Here is a 26,843-nt window from a genome sequence, read left to right as displayed (position 1 = left end):
GAGTGTGCGTAGGTCGGAGGTTCCTTCCGCTTCGCGTCTCCGTTGACTGGAGACAGGCGGAGCACCGGCGCCCGGGTTCGGTGGCCTCTAGTGAGATCCGGAGGTGAGGCGGTCGGTGGCAGCGAAGGAGGCCGGGGGCAGAGGGAGCGGGGCAGTGGTGGGTGGGAGCGGGATTAGGGCCGGGTTGATGGTGGTTCTCGAGCTCTTCCTGGCCCTGGGAAGGGGCAGCCTGCCCCTCTTGCGGACCTGGCGGGAGCTGCAGTGGCGGCTTTGCGGGTGTGGCGGCCCGGTCCCGCGGAGACTCTAAGGAGAGACGTCCTGAGGCGCGGTCAGCCGAGTGGCGGCCTGCACCAATGCTGGGGGAGCCCGGCGGCCAGCCTGGGCCCGAGGGGCGGGCGGCGGGCCGGCTTCTTCTTGGCTGCGGTCGTCACCGTAGGTGGGCCGGCGAGGGTAGCCGCGGTCGCCCTCCAAGTCCCAAGTAGTCGGTGTAGGCTGGCAGTCGCGATCATCGGGCGGAAAGGGTGCCAGATAGCATGACCTCAGAAGCCCCTCAACTCGAGAAATGCTGGGGGTGCGTGTGTGTGATGTGCTGGGCCCGCAGCTCGCGGAGAGGCGGTGAGAAGGTCTATCAGGTGCAGCGTTCACGCCCAGGCGCTGCTGTTCGTCAGCACCTTTCTTTAAAGTGATGGGGAAGATTTCCATAAATGCTGCTGACTAACACAGAGCCGTGAAGAAGAACCGTGGATCTGCAGAGAAGTGTCGGGTTATTTCCAGGAGAGACGAGTTGAGAGGATGCGGAGCGCAATGTAGGGACTTGCCCAAGGACTTAAAGTATTCTTCTACTACTACCACCGCCCCCCTTTATTTTTCTTTTTTTCTAAGGGGCTTTAGTCTCTTTAGTGCTGATGTAATTGAGTTCAAACCTTGTAGGTTTTCCGGAACTATTTGGTTTGGGTTAGGAAAGACGTACCTCGGGGGTTCAAATACAGAACAGTCGCTTTCTGCCGTAGGAGAAGGCAGATGTACTCCATCTTAAATGATCGTCTGAAATATTTCTTAGCTTGGTTGAGGACATGCTGCCTTAGGGTTGGTCCTGAAAAGTCATAGAAAGCATTCGTTTCTGGGCTGTACTAAATAATCATGCATGATTTCAGTATCTTAATGCAGAGAATGTATTTTTTGCTCATGAATATATTTTACTGTCCATGCAATGAAAGACATTTTCTGATTTAGAGGTAATGTAGCAAAGGCCTGGCGTGTACAATGGGATTGACTGGTTTTTGAGGTCCTGCTTTGTTGTGTCTTTCCAGAATTTGCTTGTGATAAACTTGGTAGTAAGGACAAACGGCATTTAGTAACATGAAGGTTAAAAAAGTGTACTAAGATTAATCATTAACATATGAGGCTCATGTGTGGCATGAGTCTTAAGGATGAAGTGTGTAATGTGCTTGATTTAGCTCATTTTATTCTTACATGATCTACTTTCTAAACCATGGATGGATAACTACATGTTTATCAATATCTATTTAGGTTGACCCATATGAAATTGCAGGTATTTGAAATTTGACTTTTTTTTTAACCTACAAAAGTAGCAGTTTTATATGGTTCCACTTATTACCTGTCTTTGTCAAAGAACTTTGGAGCTCTAGCTTAGTAAGTGACTAAAGAGAGATGTGACTTACAAGCGTGTAATAGAATGGGGGGTGGAATCCAGGTTTCCTGATTTCCAGTGCAAGATTTTTTTTACCCCCTAGGATACTAGGTTGAGCAACAGAATGATAGATCCTGTTGGAACTAAGGATGGTTCAATATAAGATGTGGTTCTTGTCTTCAAAGAGTCAAAATATACACAGCAATTAATTTGAGAGCTGTGTAAAGTAGTGTATAATCATATGCTAGGACGTATAGTGCAGGAGGAGTGCAGGGTAGGAGGAAATAGAGTTCGATGCAAAAGCATACTTTTCTGCAGTTGGCTATGGTAGGTGGTTTCTGTAACATCTTGGATAGGCGTTTGAGGAGTCCATTGCGTTTAAATCATCTTTTCTTTTGAAGAAAGTGTTTGTGGCATATTTCATTATGCATAAGCAAGGCATACACTGCCTATTTAGCTTGATTTTTTTTTTTTTAAAGTAAAGTGTTTTTAGTGCAGCCTGGCCTAAATAGTGTCCATTGAATTTGCATGAGCTGTCCTGTAGCCTGCTAATGCCACTTGTAACTGCTGATGAGGGTGGAAGACTGGATTCTTTGGCATTTAAGTACTTTGCATAATCACAGGGAAATGGGCAGGGTGCTCATGAGAAATGAGATGGTGTACAATTATGGTTACTTTTGACACACCTTGAACGTTTTTTTACCGAGTTTGTATTTCCAAATAGGTGAGCTTCTCTGTGTTTGGGGTTGGTTCACAGAATCATGTGTAATTTTTTCCTGAATGTTGCAAAGATGAGTTTATATCTAGGAAAGAAATGTCCCAGAATTGACAATGCTACCATGAAATCTTTTAAAGGGACCACCATAATGTGTCTAATAAGTAATTATGGGTTAATGATGCTAAATCAATTTGTGATCAAATTGGGGTGCCTTCTTGCTAGCAACTCAGATTACAATTGAACTAACTTTTTAATAATGAAGAATACATCAACTTAATAGGGAATAACCTAAGTTGAGAGGTTTTGTTTGTTGGTTTGTTTTTGGTGGGGAGAAATCGTTTTGACCTAGTGTTGACATGTATTTTTAGTTGATTCATTTTCTGGAACATTGATGCTAGTTGATCCTTTAGACCAGTTTGTAGAGTTTTGTTTTTGTTTTTGAATATAAGAAGGATGTTATGTGATAGAAAACTGTCCTGAGGGGCGCCTGGGTGGCTCAGTGGGTTAAAGCCTCTGCCTTAGGCTCAGGTCATGATCCCAGGGTGCTGGGATCGAGCCCCGCATGGGGCTCTCTGCTCAACAGGGAGCCTGCTTCCTCCTCTCTCTCTGCCTGCCTCTCTGCTTATTTGTGATCTCTGCCCGTCAAATAAATAAATAAAATCTTTAAAAAAAAAAAAAAAAAGAAAGAAAGAAAGAAAGAAAACTGTCCTGAAAATCTAGGCTCTTACGGGGCTTTTGGTTCTAATGAAGTAGGATTCAAATCTAAGATATGATTAATACTCTCCAAAGCTTTAAGAAACTATTTTTGTTATTGTCCATTTTTGAAAACAGTGTATAGACTGTAATCTCTCTTCCCTACCGCATTCCCCTTTAATATATTCCCTGAATGCTCTACATTCAGCCTTAACCGAGGGTGGGCAGGGGTGGTGTGCTAGCAGGTGGGCAGTTATATTTATATCTTTTGGGCTAAAAGTAATTTTTAGGCCATTTCAAGATGGGTCAATAAAGTACATGCTCCTGTAGTTTATGAGTTTATTTTTGATTAATCAGGTATTTGTTGAGCAGCTGCTGTGTGTGGGTGCAAGGTTCTGGAGGATAAAATGAGGAACAAGACTCAGGGAGGAAGGTTGAAAAAGCATGAAAAAACACAGGCAGATGCATGCCACATTTGTAGAACTTAGTGACTGTCAGCCTTTTAAAATTGAGACCCACAGTAAGTAATACATGTTATGTTGGAACTATACACACACACACACACACACACACACACACACACACACACAGAGTTTCATGAAACATCACGTTTTAAGAAATAATATCTACCTATACTATATTCCTACCTACAGCGATTTTTTCTTTTTCTTTTTTTTTTTTTTAAGATTTTATTTATTTATTTGACAGACAGATCACAAGTAGGCAGAGAGGCAGGCAGAGAGAGAAGGGAGGAAGCAGGCTCCCTGCTGAGCAGAGAGCCCGATGGGGGGCTCGATCCCAGGATGCTGGGATCATGACCTGAGCCGAAGGCAGCGGCTTTAACCCACTGAGCCACCCAGGCGCCCCAGCGATTTTTTCTATTTTATTTTATTAAACCCTGTTTGTTCTTACTCACAAAATTGATTGCAGGATTGAATTGATCCAATGAAAGGTTGAATTGATCCAATGAAAGGTTGTCACCTGCAGTGAGAAAGCCAGCTGTCCAGTCGGGGCCTGGTGTAGCTGAAATAGGGAGAACATCCTGTGACATGATGGGAGATGATGTTCTGGAATTGCTTTGGTTCCTAAAAGCTACTCTTATTTTCTTTCCCTTAGCCTTTTATATAGAGTAATTAACTTTCTTTTTCTTCATTTGTTGCTTTTTAATTTTCTGTCTTCAATAAATGAGTCATTTTCTTAGTATTACCACAAACATGAGATTCATTTGAATTCTTGCTAGTGTGTTAATCAGTAGTCTTCTTTTTTTTTTTTAACCTATAATGTATTATTTGTTTCAGGAGTACAGGTCTATGAATCATCAGTCTTATACAATTCACAGCACTCATCAAAGCACATACCCTCCTCAATGTCCATCACCTAGCCACCCCATCCCTCTCTCCCCCCTCACCTCCAGCAACCCTCCAATTGTTCCCTGAGATTAAGAATCTCTTACGGTTTGTCTCCGTCTCAGGTTTCATCTTGTTTCATTTTTCCCTCCCTTCCCCTATGATCCTCTGTCTTGTTTCTCAAATTCTTTATATCAGTGAGATATATGATAATTGTCTTTCTCTGATTGACTTATTTCAGTAGCCTTACGTTTTAAATCTTAATTTGAAATAGCTTTTTTTGGGCAGTTAAATATGCTTTATTGTGAGCATTAATTTTAGTTTAAGAAGGCTTACAAGTTCCTATACTAGAGACCAGTGACTATATCAGATTTTTTAAAAAATGAGAATGTAAAAATTATTGTAATTTAGCCAACAGACCTGGGGAGATTTAGTCATGGTAGTCGTTAGATCAAAATTACCTGTATGTTCTCCAGGGGCGCCTGGGTGGCTCATTTTGTTAAGCATCTGACGCTTGATTTCACCTCAGGTGGTGAACCTCAGGGTCATGAGATTGAGCCCTGTGTCAGACTCCATTCTCAGTGGGGAATTGGCTTGGGATTCTCCTTAAAGATTAAATTAAAAAATTACCTGTATGTTCTGTTGGTAATTTTTGAATGTCATCGACATCTACTTTGGCCAGCCATCCTCTTCTTCCAGTACTGTTGTGGCATTTTATTAGCTGTAAAATTTGGAAAAGACTTTTTTTCTCTGGTGACAGTAAGAGTAGGAAGTTTCATTAAACATCATTTTGCTAGTAACATGCCATATGCTGCCTTTGAGGAGGATACTCAATAAATAGATGGTGTTTGCCTTTTGCGTAACCAGAATGTGGAGAATGTAGAGGGTGCTTATGGGCATTTTATGCCAGGGTAATTAGAAAGCAAATGTGAATAGTTGTTTCTCACTTATTTTTTTTTCTGCTTTATTGCTCTCCTCCTTTGCTCAGGTAATATCATAGGCTGAGATATTTATTTGGTTTCATCATAAATGCTTGAATTCATACAACTTGTAAGAAATAGCTAGTTTTTGGGGCTCCTGGGTGGCTCAGTAGGTTAAAGCCTCTGCCTTCGGCTCAGGTCATGATCTCAGGGTCCTGGGATTGAGCCCCGAATCGGGCTCTCTGCTCAGCGGGGAGCCTGCTTCCCTTCCTCTCTCTCTCTGCCTGCCTCTCTGCCTACTTGTGATCTCTGTCAAATAAATAAAATCTTTAAAAAAAAAAGAAATAGCTAGTTTTTAAGTTGGTTGCTAGTGACTAATAGAGGATTCAAGTTTTGTGAGTAAGAAAGTAATATCAGAGTCCTCTTATTTTGATTTTATAATTATTTTACAGAACTAATAAGGAACACTGTCAAATAGTATTATTCATATGTATAAGACACTGTGCCTACAAAAGCAGGGTTTACAGTGCAAAATCTTAAAATCTTTTCCTAAAAATACAGTGATCTGTGTACTGAGTGTTCACACTTGATATTCCTTTTAGGATCCAAGAATTCTGTAGCTACAATGTTGTCAAGACTTTTCCGAATGCATGGCCTTTTTGTGGCCTCCCATCCCTGGGAAGTCATAGTGGGGACAGTGACTCTGACCATCTGTATGATGTCCATGAACATGTTTACTGGTAACGATAAGATCTGTGGTTGGAATTATGAGTGTCCAAAATTTGAAGAGGTTTGTGAAATTTATTTGATATTGTCTAAATTTCATTTTCATTTTCTAAAGAGCATATCCTCTTAGTGACCATATAATCAAAAAAGTTGCAAGTAAAATCTTTATCTTTATTCATGAACTTACATAAATTTCTATTTACTTATATAGTTTGGAAATAACTATATAGTTATTTGGAAATAACTATATTTCCAAACTATATAGTTTGGAAATAACTTTTTTCCTTTTCTGCATAAAATGAATATAATTGACTTTACTAGAGAAAATAGTAGCTTTAAAAGTGACTAACAGAAAAATGATTGGCTTGAAATAGTGGATTGTTTAAAAATTGGATTTGATTTTTGATTTGCATGTTTAATATATTTATTTGACTTGTATTGTGCCTATATTTATATTATCATGGTAATATACAAACTGATGATGCATACAAAATAGAAATTCTTACTTTTAGTTGCTTATTTTAAAAGGTAAAGCTATTGAGATTTTTTCTATCTCTTCCAATAGGATGTGTTAAGCAGTGACATTATAATTCTGACAATAACACGATGTATAGCAATCCTGTATATTTACTTCCAGTTCCAGAATTTACGTCAACTTGGATCAAAATATATTTTGGGTAACCATTTTATACATTTAACTTATTAGTGCTATCAAATTTTTGATTTGTTATGGAAATACATAATTTTGTTTGTTCAAATCATGTATGGGTATATTGCTTAAAGTACATTGCACACATTTAGTGGTTTCTCTATTGAGAGTAAGCATTCTGATATTTGAGATCTTAGTAATCTGGAGAAAATAATACTTTCAGAATATTGTATGGGACTATATGTTATTATTTTTGTAATAAAGGGTAATTTTTTTCTGTTTGAATTTTGTCAATTTAGGTATTGCTGGCCTCTTCACAATTTTCTCAAGTTTTGTATTCAGTACAGTTGTCATTCATTTCTTAGATAAAGAATTGACAGGCTTGAAGTAAGTATTTAAAACATAAATACACTTTTTTCCAAAATTTATAATTAACAACTCTTCTTCTCCAAGTTATAAAGTATTCTAATATATACATTTTAAAAAGTTTATGGGAAATATGGGGAAAATTTTCATGCTGTCATTTAGCTAATGTTAATAAATGTTAACATTTTGGTATATGCTTTCCTACGGTTTTTTACAGTTAGAAATTCTGAGATCATATAACTTCTTTATGCCTTTATAATATTTTGATGCATGATAATAGTTCATCAACATCTTTGCATGTCCTTAATGCTAAATTAAATTACTTGTATTGGTTGTCTAGTATTCCCCTGTGTGAATATATTATAGTTCATTTACTTAATCCTCTAGGATTGGATTGTTAGGTTATTTAATTTCCTCTATTAATAGCACTGTGACGAATGTCTCTGTGGCTTACCTTGTGTTCATATTCATTCTTAGGATGTATTCCTAGGAGTGAGACAGTGCCTGTGTAAGTTTTGGGGGCTTTTGAGTGCTATTATTGCCAGCTGTCTCTCCAGAATGCTTGTTCAGTTTATCCTTCCACAAATAGTGATTAATGTTAAAAAATTATATCTATTCCACTTTTTTCCCCATGTTAATTCAAGGATAAATTTTTTACTTAGGATGATATTTTGCTATAAAATCATCAAAAAGTATTTCTGTGTAAGTACACTTACATTTTTAACATTATAAATATTTTGAGCAGTGCATATGTTTAGCTTTGAGAATGTCAAAAGGGAGTGAGTATAGGGTGTACTTTCGGGCTGCAAAAAGGTATACATACTAAAGAATCATACAGTGTATGAGGCGGGTGTTTTATTGTGGAAAGCATTTTTAAGCCGTATTTTTTCCTGTTAAATATACCTGATCATCTTGATTTTTTTTCCCCAGTGAAGCTTTGCCCTTTTTCCTACTTTTGATTGACCTTTCTAGAGCAAGCGCTCTAGCAAAGTTTGCCCTCAGTTCCAACTCACAGGTAAGTATTATTTTTAAGACATGAATGTTACTAGTATTACTTTCTTTCAGTTTGTTTACATTAATAGGAAGCATTAATAGTTTCTTCATAGTTCAAGGATCAGGAATTGCCCACAGTTTTAAGTTTAATTGTCAAGTCTTAAGACTGGTCTTTCTAGATGCCCCAGGAACTGTCCCATTTACCTACAACTTAATACCACAGGTTCTGGAATTTGGAATTCTTCCCCATTTTCCTATTTGAAGGTTTTAGAAATTAAGGTAGTAAGACTTTTGGGTAAGTAAGAGTGTCTCCCTACTGAAACCTATCAGAGAACAGGACAGGATATAATGGAAGATAGTCTCCAGGTAGATTTATTTCTAAAACTTTAGCATTAACCCTAGCATTATTTTCCATCTAAAGTTTTATGTTGGTGTTCAATAGTCACTTTAAATAAATTAACATTTTTAATAATCTTGCATCAGAATACCTGAATATAAAATAACATGTAATTCTGCCTTGATTATGTATTTGATGAGTATCCTGACCACTTGAGCATGTTGACAAAAATAGGTTTTAGGTTTCATAGTATTAACAAGGTCTCAAAAAAATTGCAACTAAGAACTGTAAGTGATAGCCAAATATAAAACGTTATAGTATTTCATTATGTAGTATTTAAATGGCAGGATTCATGCTCCACCTCAGAGGAATCTTTCCAAGTAGCATCTCACTCAGTGAAAAGGGAAAGCAACTGTACATGACCTTTTTCTTAATTCTTTGCATCTGGAATGCCTGTTAGTGGTATTACATTGTCTCTTTTACTGTTGATATAGCAAACTAGATTTTAGTGGAGGCCCTGGCCTACTCTCCAATGTTTTTGAAAGTTGTTTTATACATTTGGTCTGTGTTTTAGGATGAAGTGCGGGAAAACATTGCTCGTGGAATGGCAATTTTAGGTCCCACGTTCACCCTTGATGCTCTTGTAGAATGTCTGGTGATTGGAGTTGGTACCATGTCAGGTTTGTAAGCAGTTTTTAATATTTTTATTTTATTTTTTTTTCATCTTATTCTTTTTTTTTTAATTAAATTTAGTTTTTAATATATTTTAAAGTAAGTTTGTAGATGAAGGGAAAAAAAGAACATCTTCGATTGCATTGGTTATTCTTAAATTCTGACTTTAAAAGTGTGACATTACTCTTAAAAGATTTTAATTGAATGAGTATGTGGGTTTATCTGACCTTATATCTGTCTCCTTTAGTGAAAACTTAGTAATATGTTACCGATTTTTTTTCACTAATGCCATGCCACCTTCTCTTTCTATGTTCCACTTTTTTGAGAGTTTTTAGTGTTTATATTTGGTTTTTTAACCAACATTGTATTCCAAGTTTTTTCTGGAAAGCCCCTTACAGCTCCTGCTTTTGCCCAGGCTAAATTAGTGACTTGGTTCCTTGTGTTTTAATTGTCATGTAGGAGACAGTGAAGAGTCAGAAATGGGCCAGATCTAAATTAGGTCCACCTAATAGGCTGGTTGGGAACATTTAATCAGACGGTATGCAGTACATCTTAGTGAGTACCTAGTATTAGTCTCAACACATGTTTCTTAGTCCTTAATTGGATAGTAGAGAGTTAGATCTTAAATATCAAACATAGGACTCCATTATATAGGACAAAAATTGTGGCCTGGCATGGAAATTTGCCAGAATGAATATATCATGCTGTTGTTAAGGTCTCCTAATAATTAAGACTAGACTTTACGGCTTTCTTAGGGAGTCTACCTTTTGTAACTACAGTTCTAGTCTATTCCTTAGGAGGCCTGAGTGGCTTAGTCGCTTAAGTGTCTTCCTTCAGCTCAGGTCATGATCCTAGCATTCTGGGATCAAGTCCAGCTTCTCCCTCTGCCTGCCACTGCCCCTGCTTGTACGCTTTCTCTCTCTCTCTGACAAATAAATAAATAAAATATTTTTTTAAAAAAATGAACATTCCGGGGCGCCTGGGTGGCTCAGTGGGTTAAAGCTGCTGCCTTCGGCTCGGGTCGTGATCCCAGCGTCCTGGGATCGAGCCCCGCATCGGGCTCTCTGCTCAGCGGGGAGCCTGCTTCCTCCCTTCTCTCTCTGCCTGCCTCTCTGCCTACTTGTGATCTGTCTGTCAAATAAATAAATAAAATCTTAAAAAAAAAAAAAGAACATTCCTTAAAATCTACTTTTTTTTTTTTTAAGATTTTATTTATTTGACACAGAGAGATCTCAAGTAGGCACAGTAGCAGGCAGAGAGAGGGGGGGAAGCAGGCTCCCCGCTGAGCTGAGAGCCCGATGCGGAGCTCGATCCCAGGACCCCGAAATCATGACCTGAGCCGAAGGCAGAGGCTTTAACCCACTGAGCCACCCAGGCGCCCCCATAAAATCTACTTTTGAGATATAGTTTTGAGTTTTGACAAAGATATAGTTATTAAGTCACTGCCACAATTAAGAAGAATGTTTTTGATTGGGTGAAAACACACCTGTGTGATTTTATTCAAATAAAAGAGTATATAGGAAGGTGAAGAAGATTAGCCAGGAGCTGGTAGTAGGCCACAAAACCGAGGATTATTCATTTGAAACTGATGTGGAGAGTAGGATGATGGATTTTGGCATGCTGGGTCAGAGAAGTAGACAAAGGACATGATGAGATTTATAGTTGGAAAAGCCAGTTGGGCGACATGGATACAGCTATACAGAAATGCTATAATTAGGGATTTGGCTTAGGGTAGAAAAAGGACAGATTTAACACCTGTTAAGAAAGTAACCCTTTGGAAAACCACTAAAAAAGAAAAAAGCTTTAACTTAGAAATATATAGATTGGTGCTATCTCTCTGTGTAGTAGCAGAGTGGCCCAGAGAGACTGTTCTGGGATGGAGTGAGGAAGAATGCCTGCAGAGCGTATGGCAGCAACAGTAGTCCTGTCGTGCAGAGGGAAACAGCTGATAACTAGGTTATAAAAGCATTGGTCGGGTATTGTTTCTGTGGTCTCAGGTTTGGAAAGATTACATTTGGCTACTATCTAAAGTACAGGTTGTTCATAATGCTTTTGTTGTTATAGTTGTATATTGAATGTCCATCTTTGAGAGTAATTGCTGCAGATTTTTTTTTGAAGTATAGTTGACATAGTGCTATAGAATTTGAAGAAAAATACAATGTATGTTTTTATTCTATTATTTCATCAAATCTATAATAATTCAAAAATAAAATATACTGTTGAGTTTCTTGTATTCTAGTTATTAGCAGTTTTGTAAGAGGAGGGAATAACTTTTTATTTACATTTCAAAACATTTTTATATTTAATATGAGTGACATCAGAAATTTGTTTTATATTCAAATTTATTTGTAATGTTGAAGGAATAGGATTTGGTAATCAAAGGTCTTTTTCAGTTCTAAAATTCTGTTACCTTCTATTTGAGAAGATTACCAAGTGATACCTTTAACATTTTGTAGTGGAATGTTTGTTAATTTTGGATCTTGAATTGCCTTTGCACATTATTTAATTTCTCAAACAGATCAATGAAATTAACCAAAATTATAAGAACATAAATAGATTCAGTAGAAATTCTGTTGAGATTAGAGTCCAGTAGTACACATAAAGTCTTTATTATGGTACTGTATCAGGAATGGCATAGCTGGTAGTAAGTTTTACTTTAATAAAAAGTCTTTGGTCCACAGGTGAATTGCTTTTCTGGTAAAGTGTGGAATTGGGTCCTAACTGTTGAGGTTTGCACATTAGTGTAGCCTGGCCTTGTTGTTCTTACTTCAAGACAGAGTAGTACCATTTCCTAAAAGGGGATTATCAGATGTGTATTTAAGTGCAGCAACTGTGCCTGGCATTGTGATAGATCTGAGACATGGGAGAAGACAAGTTCTCCTTCCTTGAGGGAACTATCCCTGCTGTGCTCTAAGGCTTGGCATCACCTCGGAGTTCCTCTTTCTTCTTGCAGTAAATAAAGAGCTTAATCTACTAATATTTTCTTGTATTCATCTGCTTAGAGGAAAAGTCCCTGTGATGTATGCTCTATCAAAAATACATGTACTTTACTCATTATACATTTAATTTTTCTCTAACCAGGGGTGCGTCAACTTGAAATTATGTGCTGCTTCGGCTGCATGTCAGTTCTTGCCAACTACTTTGTGTTCATGACTTTCTTCCCAGCTTGCGTTTCCTTGGTTTTAGAGGTAAGAGCAGTTCTTACTTATGGCATTAGAAGGAGTAATGTTTCTCATCACGTCCATTCACATAAATAAAATCAGTACCTTCTGATGTAACACTGGTTTTCTTTGTAGCTTTCTCGGGAAAGCCGCGAGGGTCGTCCAATTTGGCAACTGAGCCATTTTGCTCGAGTTTTAGAAGAGGAAGAAAATAAACCAAATCCCGTTACTCAGAGAGTTAAGATGATTATGGTAATTACATAGTTTTCTTCTCCTTTTAGTATCTTTAGTTCTAGTGTCATATTCTGCTTTTTGACTTTTTTCTCTCCTTCCTGTTATCTTTCTACAATTGTTGTATAATTATTTCTTTCAACTGATTTACTATATTTACTAATTTACTATATTTAATTAATAAGTAAACTATATAATATACTATAATTACATCTTTCACTGATGTTTCTCTTCCTTTTTTTTTTCTTGTTTCTCGTTTCTTTGAGGCTCTTCATCTCTCTCCCCTAAACAGATTTTTCAAGTTCCTCCACTTTACCTCTCTTTGAGAACCTGTTCTTTACTCTTTGAAAACCTGTTGTTTTGCATGTTTTCAGTAGTTCAGTGGGCCACTGCTTTAGTCACAGAACAAGCATGGGGCTTTCTTTTCATGCTGAGGGGAGTCCATGGGAGATAGTATCTGGTTATCCAGATGTTAAGGATGAGAAGTTGAGGTGCCATTGATATGCAGAGGATACATAATTTATAACATTTTATTTCAGTCTCTAGGCTTGGTTCTTGTTCACGCCCATAGTCGCTGGATAGCTGATCCTTCTCCTCAAAACAGTACGGCAGAAAATTCTAAGGTTTCTTTAGGATTGGATGAAAATGTGTCCAAGAGAATTGAACCAAGTGTTTCCCTCTGGCAGTTTTATCTCTCTAAGTAAGTTACCTGAGACCTACTTTATTGTGTATTAATCGTAGCACTCTGTATTACTAAAAGTTAGTTTGTGCCTTTTTTGTTCCTGAGTAATAACATTTTAATTTGCTTTCTTTTATTTAGAATGATCAGCATGGATATTGAACAAGTTATTACCCTAAGTTTAGCTCTCCTTCTGGCTGTCAAGTACATCTTCTTTGAACAAGCTGAGACAGAATCTACACTCTCATTAAAAAACCCTATCACATCTCCTGTAGTGACTCCCAAAAAAGTCCCAGATGATTGTTGTAGACGTGAACCTGTACTGGTCAGAAATAGCCAGAAAGTCCATACAGCTGAGGAGGAGACAAGAATAAACAGAGAAAGGAAAGGTGATTTCTTGTTCTCTTTATTTTCTATTCTTCCACTACTGATTTGTTAAGTTGAGTTCATTTTAAAACTTATGTTCACATCCTTCCCACCATCTCTCTCCAGACCCCGACTGGGCTTGGGGTCTCCTGGGTATGGTGAGGGGAAAGAAAACCAAAAGAAAACTACGTTCACAGTTGTGAGATTTCTTTTGTTCTCTTGAACAGTTGAGGTCATAAAACCCTTAGTGGCAGAAACTGATACTCCAAACAGAGCTACGTTTGTGGTTGGTAACTCATCCTTACTTGATACTTCGCTGGAACTAGAGACACAGGAACCTGAAATTGAACTCCCCGTGGAGCCTCGGCCTAATGAAGAATGTCTACAGATACTTGGGAATGCAGAGGTGAGGAAAATAAAATTAACTTAAGGTTAGTATCTTAAGAAAAGGAGGTTTTTTTTTTTTAATTAGAGGAAGGAAGGAAGAATGTTATGGTCCTGAGTACCTACTAAGTTTTGGGCACTGCTCTTTGTACTTTATTAGTGTTTGCCAGAGAGATAAGCCACTACTCTATTCTTTTGAAACTTAGGGCCTAGAAAAGGTTGAACTCAAAAATGAACTTCAAAGACTGAAGAAAGTTTTTTTTTGTTTGTTTTTGATTTGTTTCGAAAGTAAGCTTTATGCTCAAGAGGAAGTTTGTTTTCCTTTCTGACATGTAAATGGGTGTTCTGCCTACATGACCATATGAGTCCATTCATGCTTTAGTGTGAATATTGTGTGAAGTAGTGTGAATATTGTGTTCCATCTCTATCTGTTTAATCTGGTTCATTCTTAATTTATGTGCACATGAGTGAGAGTAACATCAGGTTTGTTTTTCTTTCACTTTCCCTCATTCCTATTAACATGTGTACTGATATTTGAACTGTCTTTCTATATACAGGGCTAATGAAATTTAGAGGGTGGGCATCAGAATCTTAATTATGAATTTTTTTTTCTACAAATTTCACTTGTAAAATTTGGTGTTTTGGTTTTACATTTTGTTTAGTGTCATTTTTATAAAGAATTTGCTTTCATTTTGATATTCTTATTTCCACTCACATAATCTCCTTTAGAACTCTAAAGTTCTTTGGGTTCTCCTCTTCTGAGAGCATTGTTGTATTAAATGCCTTATTTGTTATAAAGAATATGAAATGAACTTCTTCAAGTTTTTTGTCATCCCTTTCCCACCAATCCCTCCCATTTTTTTTTCATTTCTTTAGAAAGGTGCAAAGTTCCTTAGCGATGCTGAGATCATCCAATTAGTCAATGCTAAGCATATCCCAGCTTACAAATTGGAAACTCTGATGGAAACTCATGAACGAGGTGTATCCATTCGCCGACAGTTACTTTCCCGAAAACTTCCAGAGCCTTCTTCTCTCCAGTATCTACCATACAGGGACTATAATTATTCCTTGGTATGTTGTTTTCTTGGTTTGGGAAAGTTTGCTTTGAAGTTTTATTCTTGTAGCTTTATTCTTCAGCTTTTTACTGTTTTTCTTGACTAGTCTTTTATATGTACATAGTATTTTAAAACATTTTTTTAAAAATGCTTTTACTGTAATTTCGTATTCTGCTTATGATTATAGGTCCTAAAAATTAAAGATATTTTTCCTGTTGTTTATAGTCATTACTTAGTGATTTTAGTACTTTTAAATACCTTTTTTTTAAAGCAGTTATTTATTTATTTGTTTGTTTGTTTGTCAGAGAGCGTGAGAGAGTGAGAAAGCATACAAGCAGGGGGAGCAGCAGGCAGAGGGAGAAACAGGCTCCTGCTGAGCAAAGAGCCTGATGTGGAAGTTGATCCCAGGACCCTGGGACTGTGACTTGAGTCAAAGACAGACCCTTAACCGACTGAACCACCCAGGCACCCCCAAAAAGATGTATTTGACAGAGAGAGAGAGAATGCGAGCAAGCGTGAAGGGGCAAGGGGCAGAGGGAGAGGGAGAAGCCTGTGGAGAGTGGAGTGCCTGTGGGGCTCAGTCCCAGGACCCTGGGATCATGACCCAAGCCGAATGTAGATGCTTAACTGACCAAACCACCCAGGCATCCTAATACTTTTTAAATAGTTCTAGAGAGTATATGAAGGGGGCGCCTGGGTGGCTTGGTTGGGTGTCCCAACTCGTGGTTTCAGCTCAGGTGGTAATCTCAGCGTCATGAGATCAAGCTCTGTACTGGCCTCCTAGCTCAGCAGGGACTCTGCTTGAAATACTCTCACCCTCTAGCCCTCCCTGGCTCATGCGTGCCCTCCACCCAAATAAATAAAATCTTTAAAAAAAAATAAGTAGAAGATTTTGTTGACAAATACACTAAAGGTTTAAGTTTGAAGAAAATTATTAATGACAAGGGCTGTGTATTTGCGATACAGATTTTCACTTGCTGCCTGACTTTACCTTGTAGGTGATGGGAGCCTGTTGTGAGAATGTTATTGGATATATGCCCATCCCTGTTGGAGTGGCAGGACCTCTGTGCTTGGATGGAAAGGAATTTCAGGTTCCAATGGCAACAACAGAAGGGTGCCTTGTGGCCAGTACTAATAGAGGCTGCAGAGCAATAGGTGTAAGTTGCCTTTTATATATTTGCCTATTTTAAGATGGGCCCTGAGGCCAGGCGAGGAGAATAGATTTGGGGACGATCAGGGATACCTTTTGCGACAGGCAGAAGTGTTTGCAGGATTAACATATGCTTTTGTAACATCCTCTTTGTAGCTTGGTGGAGGTGCCAGTAGTCGAATCCTCGCAGATGGGATGACTCGAGGCCCCGTGGTGCGCCTTCCCCGTGCTTGTGACTCTGCGGAAGTGAAGGCCTGGCTTGAGACACCTGAAGGATTCAGAGTGATAAAGGAGGCTTTTGATAGCACCAGCAGGTATGGGGAGGTTTATATGCATTTATATTATTTCGGAGCCACTGTCAACTTCTGTGATCGCTAAATGTAACTGTTAATATACTGCCGGCTTCAGGTGATATAACTAAACATTAACTCGTAGTCCATTTAGTCAAAATGAGTAATATTTATGCTTGGTTTGGGGGATGTGGGCGGGAGCATAATGTTGATCCAAATGAATACCTCCATAGGAGTAAATAGAAAAAAACAGCTTGCTCTAGTAAGTTTGTGTGTTGGTTTTACAAGACTCAATTTGATTAGACTGTTACTTTGTCCTAGAAGAGTGTTGACTTAGAATTGCCCTAGGGAGGAATGGCCTGAAAAAAAGATTTTTTAAGCAGGGTAGAAATATTTGTATAGTAGTAGGTTTACTTTGAATCCGGAAAATTAAATTTATTAAAGAAGCACAATCGGTACAAAAAAATAGCCCCATTTTATTTTTTTAGAGAGACAGTGTGTATATGAGTGGGGAGTGGGTCAGACTGAGAAGGAGAGAGAGAATCTCAAGCAGGCTCCACAGTGCACGGAGCCCAACGTGGGGCTCCATCCCTTGACCCTGAGATCATGACCCAAACCGAAATCAAGGGATGGACACTTCCCTGACTGAGCTACCCAGGTGCCCCATCGATAGCTCCATTTTAGTTTGTTTATTTATTTTTTTTGGACTTTTAAAGTCTGTCTGTGATGATGATGCCTATAGCAGCCCTCTCTTGTGGCATGTAAGAATGAGATGGTTGAATTAGTGTTCTAACGTAACATTTAAAGAAGAAAATACATTTAATAAGTAATTTCCATGAGCGTTCTCTTATGTGTAAAATAAATCAACTGAACTAGAATTTTTTCTTTTAAGATTTTATTTATTTGAGAGAGAGACAGTGAGAGAGAGCATGAGAGGGGGGAAGGTCAGAGGGAGAAGCAGATTCCCCATGGAGCTGGGAGCCCGATGTGTGACTCGGTCCTGGGACTCCGACCTGAACTGGGACTTGAGCTGAAAGCAGTTGCTTAACCAACTGAGCCACCCAGGCGCCCTCAACTGAACTAGATTTTTAAGGGAAGTTCCGTCTTCTCAAAAAAATAACAATAAAAAAATCTTTGCTTTGTTTACAGGTTTGCACGTCTACAGAAACTTCAAATGACTATGGCTGGTCGCAATCTTTATATTCGTTTCCAGTCCAGGTCAGGTGATGCCATGGGGATGAACATGATTTCAAAGGTGAGCCTGGATAGCCTGTATTAAAACTTGCAAGACTGATTATCCCAGGGGAGGGGAACTAGGTGTTAGGGAGGTGAGAGTGGGGAGCAGACTTGCTGTTTATGTCCTATATTTTTTAATTTTGTTTCTCGTGTGTGTGTATATATATACACACACACACACACACACACATATATATATATACACACACATATATATATTACTTAAAGGATTGAGTGGAAGATTTTTTTTTTTTAAAGATTTTATTTATTTATTTGACAGAGATTAAGTAGGCAGAGAGGCAGGCAGAGAGAGAGGGGGAAGCAGGCTCCCTGCTGAGCAGAGAGCCCAATGCGGGGCTCGATCCCAGGACCCTGGGATCTTGAGCTGAGCCGAAGGCAGAGGCCTAACCCACTGAGCCACCCAGGTGCCCTGAGTGGAAGATTTTTATTGAAAGCTAAATACTGATTCATATAACTCATCAGACTTTTTTTTTTAAGGTCCTGAAGAGGGTTTATATTTTACTTTAAATTAACTAATTAATTAATATTTGTTCAGTTAGATCATTAGTTTTTGATGTGTTTAACGATACATTAGTTGCATATAACACCCAGTGCCCTCCTTACTACCCATCACCTGCTTACCCATCCCTTTACCACCCCTATTCCTGTAATCCTCAGTTTGATTCCCAGAACCCAGAGTCTTTCTTTGTCTCCCTGTCTGACTTCTTCCCATTCAGTTTTCCCTACCTTCCTGTGGTCCTTCGCAGTATTCCTTATGTTCCACATATGAATGAAACCATATGATAATTGTCTTTCTGCTTGACTTATTTTTATTTCACTTAGCATAAACCCCTCCAGTTCCATCTTTGTCGATGCAAATAGTAGGTATTCATCCTTTCTGATGGCTGAGGAATATTCCGTCGTATATATGAACCACATCTTTATCCAGTCATCTGTTGAAGGGCATCTCAGCTCCTTCTACATTTTGGCTATTGTGGACATTGCTGGTATGAACATTGGGGTGCAGGTGCCCCTTCTTTTCACTACATCTGTATCTTTGAGGTAAATACCTAGTAGTGCAATTGCTGGGTCGTAGGGTATCTCTATTTTTAACATCTTGAGGAACCTCCAGACTGTTTTCCAGAGTGGCTGCACCAATTTGCATTCCCACCAACAGTGTGAGAGGGTTCCCCTTTCTCCGCAAACTTGCCAACACTTGTTTCCTGTCTTGTTAATTTGTGCCATTCTAGCTGGTGTAAGGTGGTTTCTCTTCGTGGTTTTGATTTGTATTTCCCTGATGGCTAGTGATGTTGAACATTTTTTCATGTGTCTATTAGCCATCCGTATGTCTTCTTTGGAGAAGGGACTGTTCATGTCTTCTGCCCACTTACTGACTGGATTATTTGTTTTTCAGGTGTTGAGTTTGAGAAGTTCTTTATAAATCTTGGATACCAGCCCTTTATCCATAATGTCATTTGCAGATATCTTATCCCATTCCATGGGTTGCCGCTTAGTTTTGTTGACGGTTTCCTTTGCTGTGCAAAAGCTTTTTATCTTGATGAGTCCCTAAAGTTCATTTTTGCTTTTGTTTCCCTTGCCTTTAGTGACGTGTCTTGAAAGAGTTCGCTGTGGCCAATGTCGAAAGAGGTTACTGCCTATGTTTTCTTCTAGGATTTTGATGGATTCCTGTCTCACATTGAGGTCTTTCATCCATTTTGAGTTTATGTTTATGTGTGATATAAGAGAATGGTCCAGTTTCATTCTTCTGTATATTCTTCTGTCCAGTTTTCCCAGCACCATTTATTGAAGAGACTGCCTTTTTTCCATTGGATATTGTTTCCTGCTTTATCGAAGATTAGTTGATCATAGAGTTGAGGGTCCATTTCTGGGGTCTCTGTTCTGTTCCACTGATCTATGTGTCTGTTTCTGTGCCAATACCATGCTATCTTGATGATCACAGCTTTGTAATACAGCTTGAAGTCTGGAATTGTGATGCTACCAGCTTTGGTTTTCTTTTTCAACAATCCCCTGATGATTCAGGTTCTTTTCTGGTTCCATACAAATTTTGTATTTAGGATTGTTTGTTCCAGCTCTGTGAAAAATGTTGATGGTATTTTGATAGGGATTGCATTGAAAGTGTAGATTGCTCTGGGCAGCATAGACATTTTCACGTTTATTCTTCCAGTCAATGAGCATGGAATGTTTTTCCATCTCTTTGTGTCTTCCTCAATTTCTTTCATATGTATTCTGTAGTTTCTAGAGTATAGATCCTTTCCTCTTTGGTTAGGTTTATTCCTAGGTATCATGGTTTTTGGTGCTATTATAGATGGATTTGCTTGCTTAATTACTCTTTCTTCTGTCACTTGTTAGTGTCATCAGGCATTTCCTGACTAGTATTTGTATTTGATATGTTTAATTTCGATTTGGCATTATACATGTTCTGGGTCTACTCAGAAGAGCTGGGAAGAATCTTGGGGTTAGTGCTTCTTAACTTCATCCTAAAAGCCTTGAAAGCTCACATCTTCTAGAGACCTGTATGTAAGAGGCCAAGTTCATGTGTATAATCCATTTATTTTAATTATTTCCTTAGAAGAAGATGGCGTGTGGCTTACATTTTATTCTACTGATATTTATTATTACAAATATTCACAAATGTGAATATTAACATATTCAGAAATGTGTTAAAGTCAATTAAGTTAGCAAAATTTATTTTGTGGTTTACCTGTATATGAGGACTGTTCTGAAAGAGAAAGAGGATATGACTAAATATGTAGGTTTTAAAAGTTTTTTTTTAATTATTTTTATTATTTTTTAAGATTTATTCATTTGACAGAGACAGTGAGAGCAGGAACACAAGCAGGGGGAGTGGGAGAGGGAGAAGCAGGCTTCCCACCAAGCAAGGAGCCCAGTGTGGGGCTCAGTCCCAGGACCCTGGGATCCTGACTCGAGCCGAAGGCAGACACTTAAAGACTGAGCCACCCATGTGCCCCTTAAAAGTTGTTTAAAAAGAAACAGTACAGTAGTTCCTCAAAAAATTAAAAAGAGAATTATGATCCAGCAATTTCACTTCTGGGTATTTACCCAAAAGAACTCAAAAGAGGGTTTCAGAGACTTTTTTTTTTGTATATCCATGTTTGTGGCAGCGTTATTCACAATAGTCTAAAGGCAGAAGCAACCCAGGTGTTCCTGGACAGATGAATCAATATATAAAATGTGGTATATACATATAATGGGATATTATAAAACCCTAAACAAATAGGAAATTTGCACATATGCTAAATAAACCTTGAGGATCACTTGATAAGTTAAATAATCTGGTTAACAAAAAAGACAAATACTTTGCAAATTCACACTTAACCTAGATTAGTTAAATTCATTCGTAGAGACAGGAAGTGGAAGGGTGATTGCCAGGGGCTGAGGAAAAAGGAAATAGGGAGTTGCTATTTAATAAGTTTGGAGTTTCAGTTTTGTAAGATGAACAGAGTTCTGGAGATGGGCTGTACCACAGCGTGAATTATGTACTTAACACTAACCTGTACACTTAAAAATAGTTAAGGTGGTAAGTTCTATGTCACATTTGTTTTAACCAGAAGTAAAACAAATTTTTTAAAATTGCAAGTAAGTATGTTTTCGGTTATTGAGGTTTGAGTTGTTAATTGAATTAATTTCACTTAATTGGAAGTCTTGTTTACATATTTGTAAGGTTGATCCCAATGATTTTCATTTACAATAGGATTTACTGTAATGTCTGGCTTCTCTTTACTGACTCAGTAACTTGGGCTTTTGGGTAACACTTGAATAACTAGAAGAGGTAATTTATTACATGTCGATCATGGGTCGAGTTACTCCCAGTGACATGATTATGAGTATTATACTCTCACTGAGTATTTTTAAATTCATTTTTAAATTGTTTTATTTAAAACTTTTTATTTAAATTCAATTTAGTTAACATATACTGTATTATTAGTTTCAGGGGTAAAATTTAGTGATTCATCAGCTGTATATACCACCTAGTGCTCTCATTACATCAAGTGCCCTCCTTAATGCCCATCACTCAATTATCCCCTCCTCCTCACCCACCCTTCGGTTTGTTTCCTAGAGTTCAGCATCTCTTACGGTTTGTCTCCCTCTCTGTTTTCATCTTATTTCATTTTTCCTTCTTGACCCTATGTTCATCTGTTTTGTTTCTCAAATTCCACATATGAGTGAAATCATAGGGCATTTGTCTTTTTTCTCTGATTGACTTACCTCGCTTAGCAAAACACCCCCCACCCCATTCCATCCATTTTGTTGCAAATGACAAGGTTTCATTCTTTTTGATGGCTGAGTAATATTCCATTATATATACACACTTACACACACACTCTCTCTATATAGTAATATTCTATTATATGTGTGTGTGTGTGTGTGTGTGTGTGTGTGTGTATCACATCTTCTTTATCCATTCTTCTGTTGATGAACATCTGGGCTCTTTCCATAGTTTGGCTATTGTGGACATTGCTGCTATAAACATTCGGGTGCACGTGCCCCTTCGGATCACTACATTTGTATCTTTAGGGTAAATACCCAGTAATGTGATTGCTGGGTCCTGGGGTAGCTCTATTTTCAGCTTTTTGAGGAATCTCCACACTGTTTCCCAGAGTGGCTGCACCAGCTTGCATTCCTGTCAACAGTATGGGAGGGTTCCCCTTGCACTGCATCCTCGCCAACATCTGTCGTTTCCTGAGTGGTTCATTTTAGCCATTCTGACTGGTGTGAGGTGGTATCTCATTATGGTTTTGATTTGTATTTCCCTGATGCCATATGATGTTGAGCATTTTTTCATGTGTCTGTTGGCCATTTGGATGTCTTCTTTGCAGAAATGTCTGTTCATGTCTTCTGCCCATTTCTTGATTGGATTATTTGTTTTTTGGGGTGTTGAGTTTGGTAAATTGTTTATAGATTTTGAATAGTAGCCCTTTATCTGATAAGTCATTTGCAAATATCTTCTCCCATTTTAATATTCTCATTTACATCCCTGTTCATCAGTGACTACAAAGAACTTTGTTTTCATTCCTAGAAAGAAACAGAAAGAAACAGTAGGAGTCTATACTGACTGAGAAGTTTATCACTGCAATGGCTAATGAAGCTGTTTTTTTGTTTTATGCTTTCTTTGAAGTACATTTATTGTTTTTAGAAATACTATAGTTACTGTACTTGTTAGTATTATTATATACAAATAAAGCCTCTGATCTGTAAATAGCTGTGCATTTTAATTTTGTTGTGTTCTTGACAGGGCACAGAGAAGGCACTTTCAAAGCTTCATGAGTATTTCCCTGAAATGCAGATTCTAGCAGTTAGCGGTAACTACTGTACTGACAAGAAACCTGCGGCTATAAATTGGATAGAGGGAAGAGGAAAGTCTGTGGTTTGTGAAGCTGTCATTCCAGCCAAGGTTGTCAGAGAAGTGAGTGATAATTTTGTTATTTTTATTCTTTATATATATAATAACAATATTAGTTACTTTTATTACTGTAGTTTTATTTATATATTATATATACATATATATTTATATATTATTATTGTTTTTATTATTTTATTTTATTTTATTTTGTTAATCTTTAATTGGGTTTAAAGATTGGGGAAAGGAATATTAACTTTTTTTTTTTTTAAGATTTTATTTATTTGACAGAGATCACAAGTAGGCAGAGAGGCAGGCAGAGAGAGAGGAAGCAGGCTCCCTGCTGAGCAGAGAGCCCGATGCGGGACTCGATCCCAGGACCCTGAGATCATGACCTGAGCCAAAGGCAGAGGCTTAACCCACTGAGCCACCCAGGCACCCCGAATATTAACATTTTAAGTAAAGCTTAGTATACGGTGTATTTTATGTCAAAGATGACTGTTGCATGTATCTTGCCCATCAGCGTGTGGCATTCACATGAACAAACTTGACTGATACTCTTTATTGAGGACAAGGCTTCAGTGAGGCCATATCTAAACTCTCTTGCTTTACCGAAGGGTAGATCTGGGTAGTATACCCTGAATCTTCTGGGGGAACATGTAAAATGTGCACAACTCTGTTTGCTAGGTGTTAAAGACTACTACAGAAGCTATGATTGAGGTCAACATTAATAAGAACCTGGTGGGCTCTGCCATGGCCGGGAGCATTGGAGGCTACAATGCCCACGCGGCGAACATTGTAACTGCCATCTACATTGCCTGTGGACAGGTGAGAGCTCAACCTCCACTTTACTCTTCTCTTTTGTAAAGGAAGGGAAGTGTTATACTTCTTCTTTTTATTTTTTTCCAGGATGCAGCACAAAATGTTGGTAGTTCAAACTGTATTACTTTAATGGAAGCAAGTGGTCCCACAAACGAAGATTTGTACATCAGTTGCACCATGCCATCTATAGAGATCGGAACTGTGGGTGGTGGGACCAACCTGCTCCCTCAGCAAGCCTGTTTGCAGGTATGACACCCCAGCCCCGAAGTTGCTGACCTCAAGCCTAGTTCTGACTTACTGGGATTGTTTCTGCCTGGCATAACTTGTCACTTACCTGAGTTTTAGCGGGTCTTTTCATTCTTTTTGCTTCTCACCAGCCCAACCTATTGTATCCAAGTAAGGATATTCAGGCATGTGCTTAGTAAAATGAGAAAGTAGATTAAGAGAGCAAATGAATGTTCATTTACTCTGAGTAAGTGCCCTGCAAACCAGGTTGTAGATGTCATGTGCCCTGTGGTCTGTATTATTGTCAGTGCTGGCTATCAGATCTTGGAAATTGAGTACTTCCACTGGAAGTCCAGTTCTATTCTGATGCCATTGTAGTTGCCCTTATTTCAGTTAGTAGAGAAGGAAGTTGTTGCCATGACTTTAAAGGTGAGTCCTGCTGTGTCTCTCCCTGGCTGCAGATGCTAGGTGTCCAAGGAGCATGCAAAGACAATCCTGGGGAGAATGCCCGGCAGCTTGCCAGGATCGTGTGCGGTACAGTAATGGCTGGGGAACTGTCACTGATGGCTGCACTGGCAGCTGGACATCTTGTCCAAAGTCACATGATTCACAACAGGTGAGACTGAAAGATGTATTTAACTTCTATTCCCTAGACTTAAGATATGCAGTACAAAAACCTACTGTGCAGATACAATAGTTCTAACTTAAAATTCTGCATTCTTAATGTTTTTTATATCTCTACTTTGTCTTTTTCTGCCATAGGTCAAAGATAAATTTACAAGATCTCCAAGGAACTTGCACTAAGAAGGCTGCTTGAATAGCGTGACTGCTCTGAACTGAAACATGGGCATTGGGTTTTAAAGGACTAACATAAAATCTGTGAATTACAAAGCTCAGTGTGGTGGTATGTTGGAGGATGAATAGACATGATCTGTGAGACAACAACTGTTTGGTGTTTGGCTGTTTCAGAAAGGTCTGAGATCCTTCCTTCCACGCAGATTTCTCAGATCTAAAAATAGTGTAATACTTTACATTCTGTGCTCTCTGGAAGGATCTCAACAAGAATACCATACTTTAAAGCGTCACAGATGGTAATCTACAGCTCACTTCTGAAAGAGAATACAAGCTGGAAAAAAGTGTTTTCTTTTGATGAAATCCATGGAGTTCGTGATGATCAGTGTGAGACTGACCCTCCTCTCCATCCTCCCTTCCCCTCTGGTTGAAAATGGATTTTTAAATTATACTGTAGCTGTCAAACTGATTTCATAGTTAATTTATTGTCTGGGTTATAGGGCTTTTAAGAGATAAGAGCTAAGTTTATTTTTTTGTAAACTAATACTTCATTTGGTGCTCGTCTATTTTGATTTCTCTTTGGGGTAGCCATTGTGATTCTTCAGAAGGGGACCTCCTTTCTTCAAGGGAAGAATTACTCTTATTCCCAAACTACTGAATTATGTGCTAAGCAGTGCTAAATCGTTCTATCAAGAAAACAAATCACTGCATTAATCTCTGCAGGCTATTTGTTCAGAGAGGCCTTTTGTCTAAGTATAAATGTTTGTCTAGATTGCTAGAACGCATCTTCTAGCATAAGGCTTTAAGGAACAGAGTTTTGCATTCTTTGTTAAAGATATAAGAGCTCTTTATGTTGCTGAGACAAAGGTGACTCTCTTCATCAAGAACTTGTAAGTCTGTGACCTCTCAGAACTCAGAGGGTGGAAAACAGGTTGGAAAGAAAAATACCATTTCTCTAAGCCAACTTTAATTACTTAAAAGACAAATAAATTTATTTAGTGGGAAAATCTAGGTGTTTTGTAAAGAATTGTTATCAAATCTGTATATGTTGTAATAAAGCTTCTTCTGCTAGGAGTTCATTGAAAGTGTTAAGAAATAAATAAAAATCAACTTGTATACAGATAAAACATTCTAAGCTTGGGCCAGAGAAGACAGTGTTTTTTAATGTTGTCCAAGAAACCCTGGCTTGCTCGTCGAGCCCGATGAAAGGGAAATCAGCTTTCAGAGCCAGTGAAGGTGCCACGTGAATGGCCCCGGAAGAGTGAGCTTCATTCCTGCGGCCAGGAGGTTGGTGACTGAAACATTCACATGGGGCTCCTGGATAGACCCATAAAAGCTCTTAGCTTCCTCAGCAGAGTTGTTGAATTTTAATTTTTTCTTAATGTACAAATTTTGTATAAATAATAAAGAACTCCTTATTTTATATTACATTTAATGCTTCAAGTGTTGGTCTTGGAGAGAGAAGATGGACTCTGAAGAACATTCCAGTAATGCCGTGGCAGCATGCAGAGCCTCTGAGTGGTTGTGTCTGCAGTACTGTTGTGGAAGATTGATCTTTGCTGTTGGATGTAAAGTTTAAATTGCTTCTCTTGTGACTTTCAGCCAGTGACTTATTTATCCGAACTTTTCATGGAAGTGGCAGTGAAAAGTGTGAGTCTTCATTCTGGTGACTGTAATCAATATCGTCTTGCTAAATTAATGTTTTGTACAAAGACTAAATTGTATACATTTTGTTATACTTTTTGCCTAGTTCCAGTAAATTATGAAAAGAAAGTTAATGCTGATCAGTGTAAGCAGTAACCTTTTAACCTTTTCTTGTTTGGATTAACCCTTGGCCTGAGGCCCTGGAAGCTTGAAATCAAGTCTCACTAGAATGGTAACCTAATAATTCCTGCTAGGTGTCCTATGACCGTTTATCATTTTCCGTTATGTGCTCCAGTTCCTCCAACATTAATGGCAGGCCAGTTTTGTATGCGTATTAAAATATTTTATACTTAAGAG

The 26,843-nt window shown here is 38.3% G+C and overlaps 1 protein-coding gene across 1 annotated transcript; it reads left to right on the top strand.

Annotated features, from left to right (window-relative positions):
• On the top strand, window positions 1-26,843 carry HMGCR (3-hydroxy-3-methylglutaryl-CoA reductase). The gene is made up of 20 exons (XM_080803333.1): window positions 1-103; window positions 5,931-6,118; window positions 6,620-6,731; window positions 7,003-7,090; window positions 8,000-8,084; window positions 8,974-9,079; window positions 12,153-12,259; window positions 12,368-12,484; window positions 13,003-13,163; window positions 13,284-13,531; window positions 13,736-13,914; window positions 14,769-14,963; window positions 15,946-16,104; window positions 16,254-16,411; window positions 17,537-17,642; window positions 22,899-23,069; window positions 23,691-23,831; window positions 23,913-24,071; window positions 24,512-24,666; window positions 24,813-26,843. The coding sequence occupies exons 2-20, from the start codon at window positions 5,954-5,956 to the stop codon at window positions 24,865-24,867; spliced, it is 2,667 nt and encodes an 888-aa protein (XP_080659459.1). The 5' UTR covers window positions 1-103; window positions 5,931-5,953; the 3' UTR covers window positions 24,868-26,843.

The sequence above is a fragment of the Martes martes genome (genome assembly GCF_963455335.1).
Source record: "Martes martes genome assembly, chromosome: 5".
NCBI lineage: Eukaryota > Metazoa > Chordata > Mammalia > Carnivora > Mustelidae > Martes > Martes martes.
This window is presented reverse-complemented; position numbering and strand designations above follow the sequence as displayed.

Bases quoted from the DNA above. Each gene is read 5' to 3' on its own strand.
- HMGCR (XM_080803333.1), top strand. From the start codon at position 5,954: ATGTTGTCAAGACTTTTCCGAATGCATGGCCTTTTTGTGGCCTCCCAT. The intron at 7,091-7,999 runs GTAAGTATTTAA...TTTTTTCCCCAG, and splicing joins AAAGAATTGACAGGCTTGAA to TGAAGCTTTGCCCTTTTTCC. The intron at 13,532-13,735 runs GTGATTTCTTGT...TCTCTTGAACAG, and splicing joins AATAAACAGAGAAAGGAAAG to TTGAGGTCATAAAACCCTTA.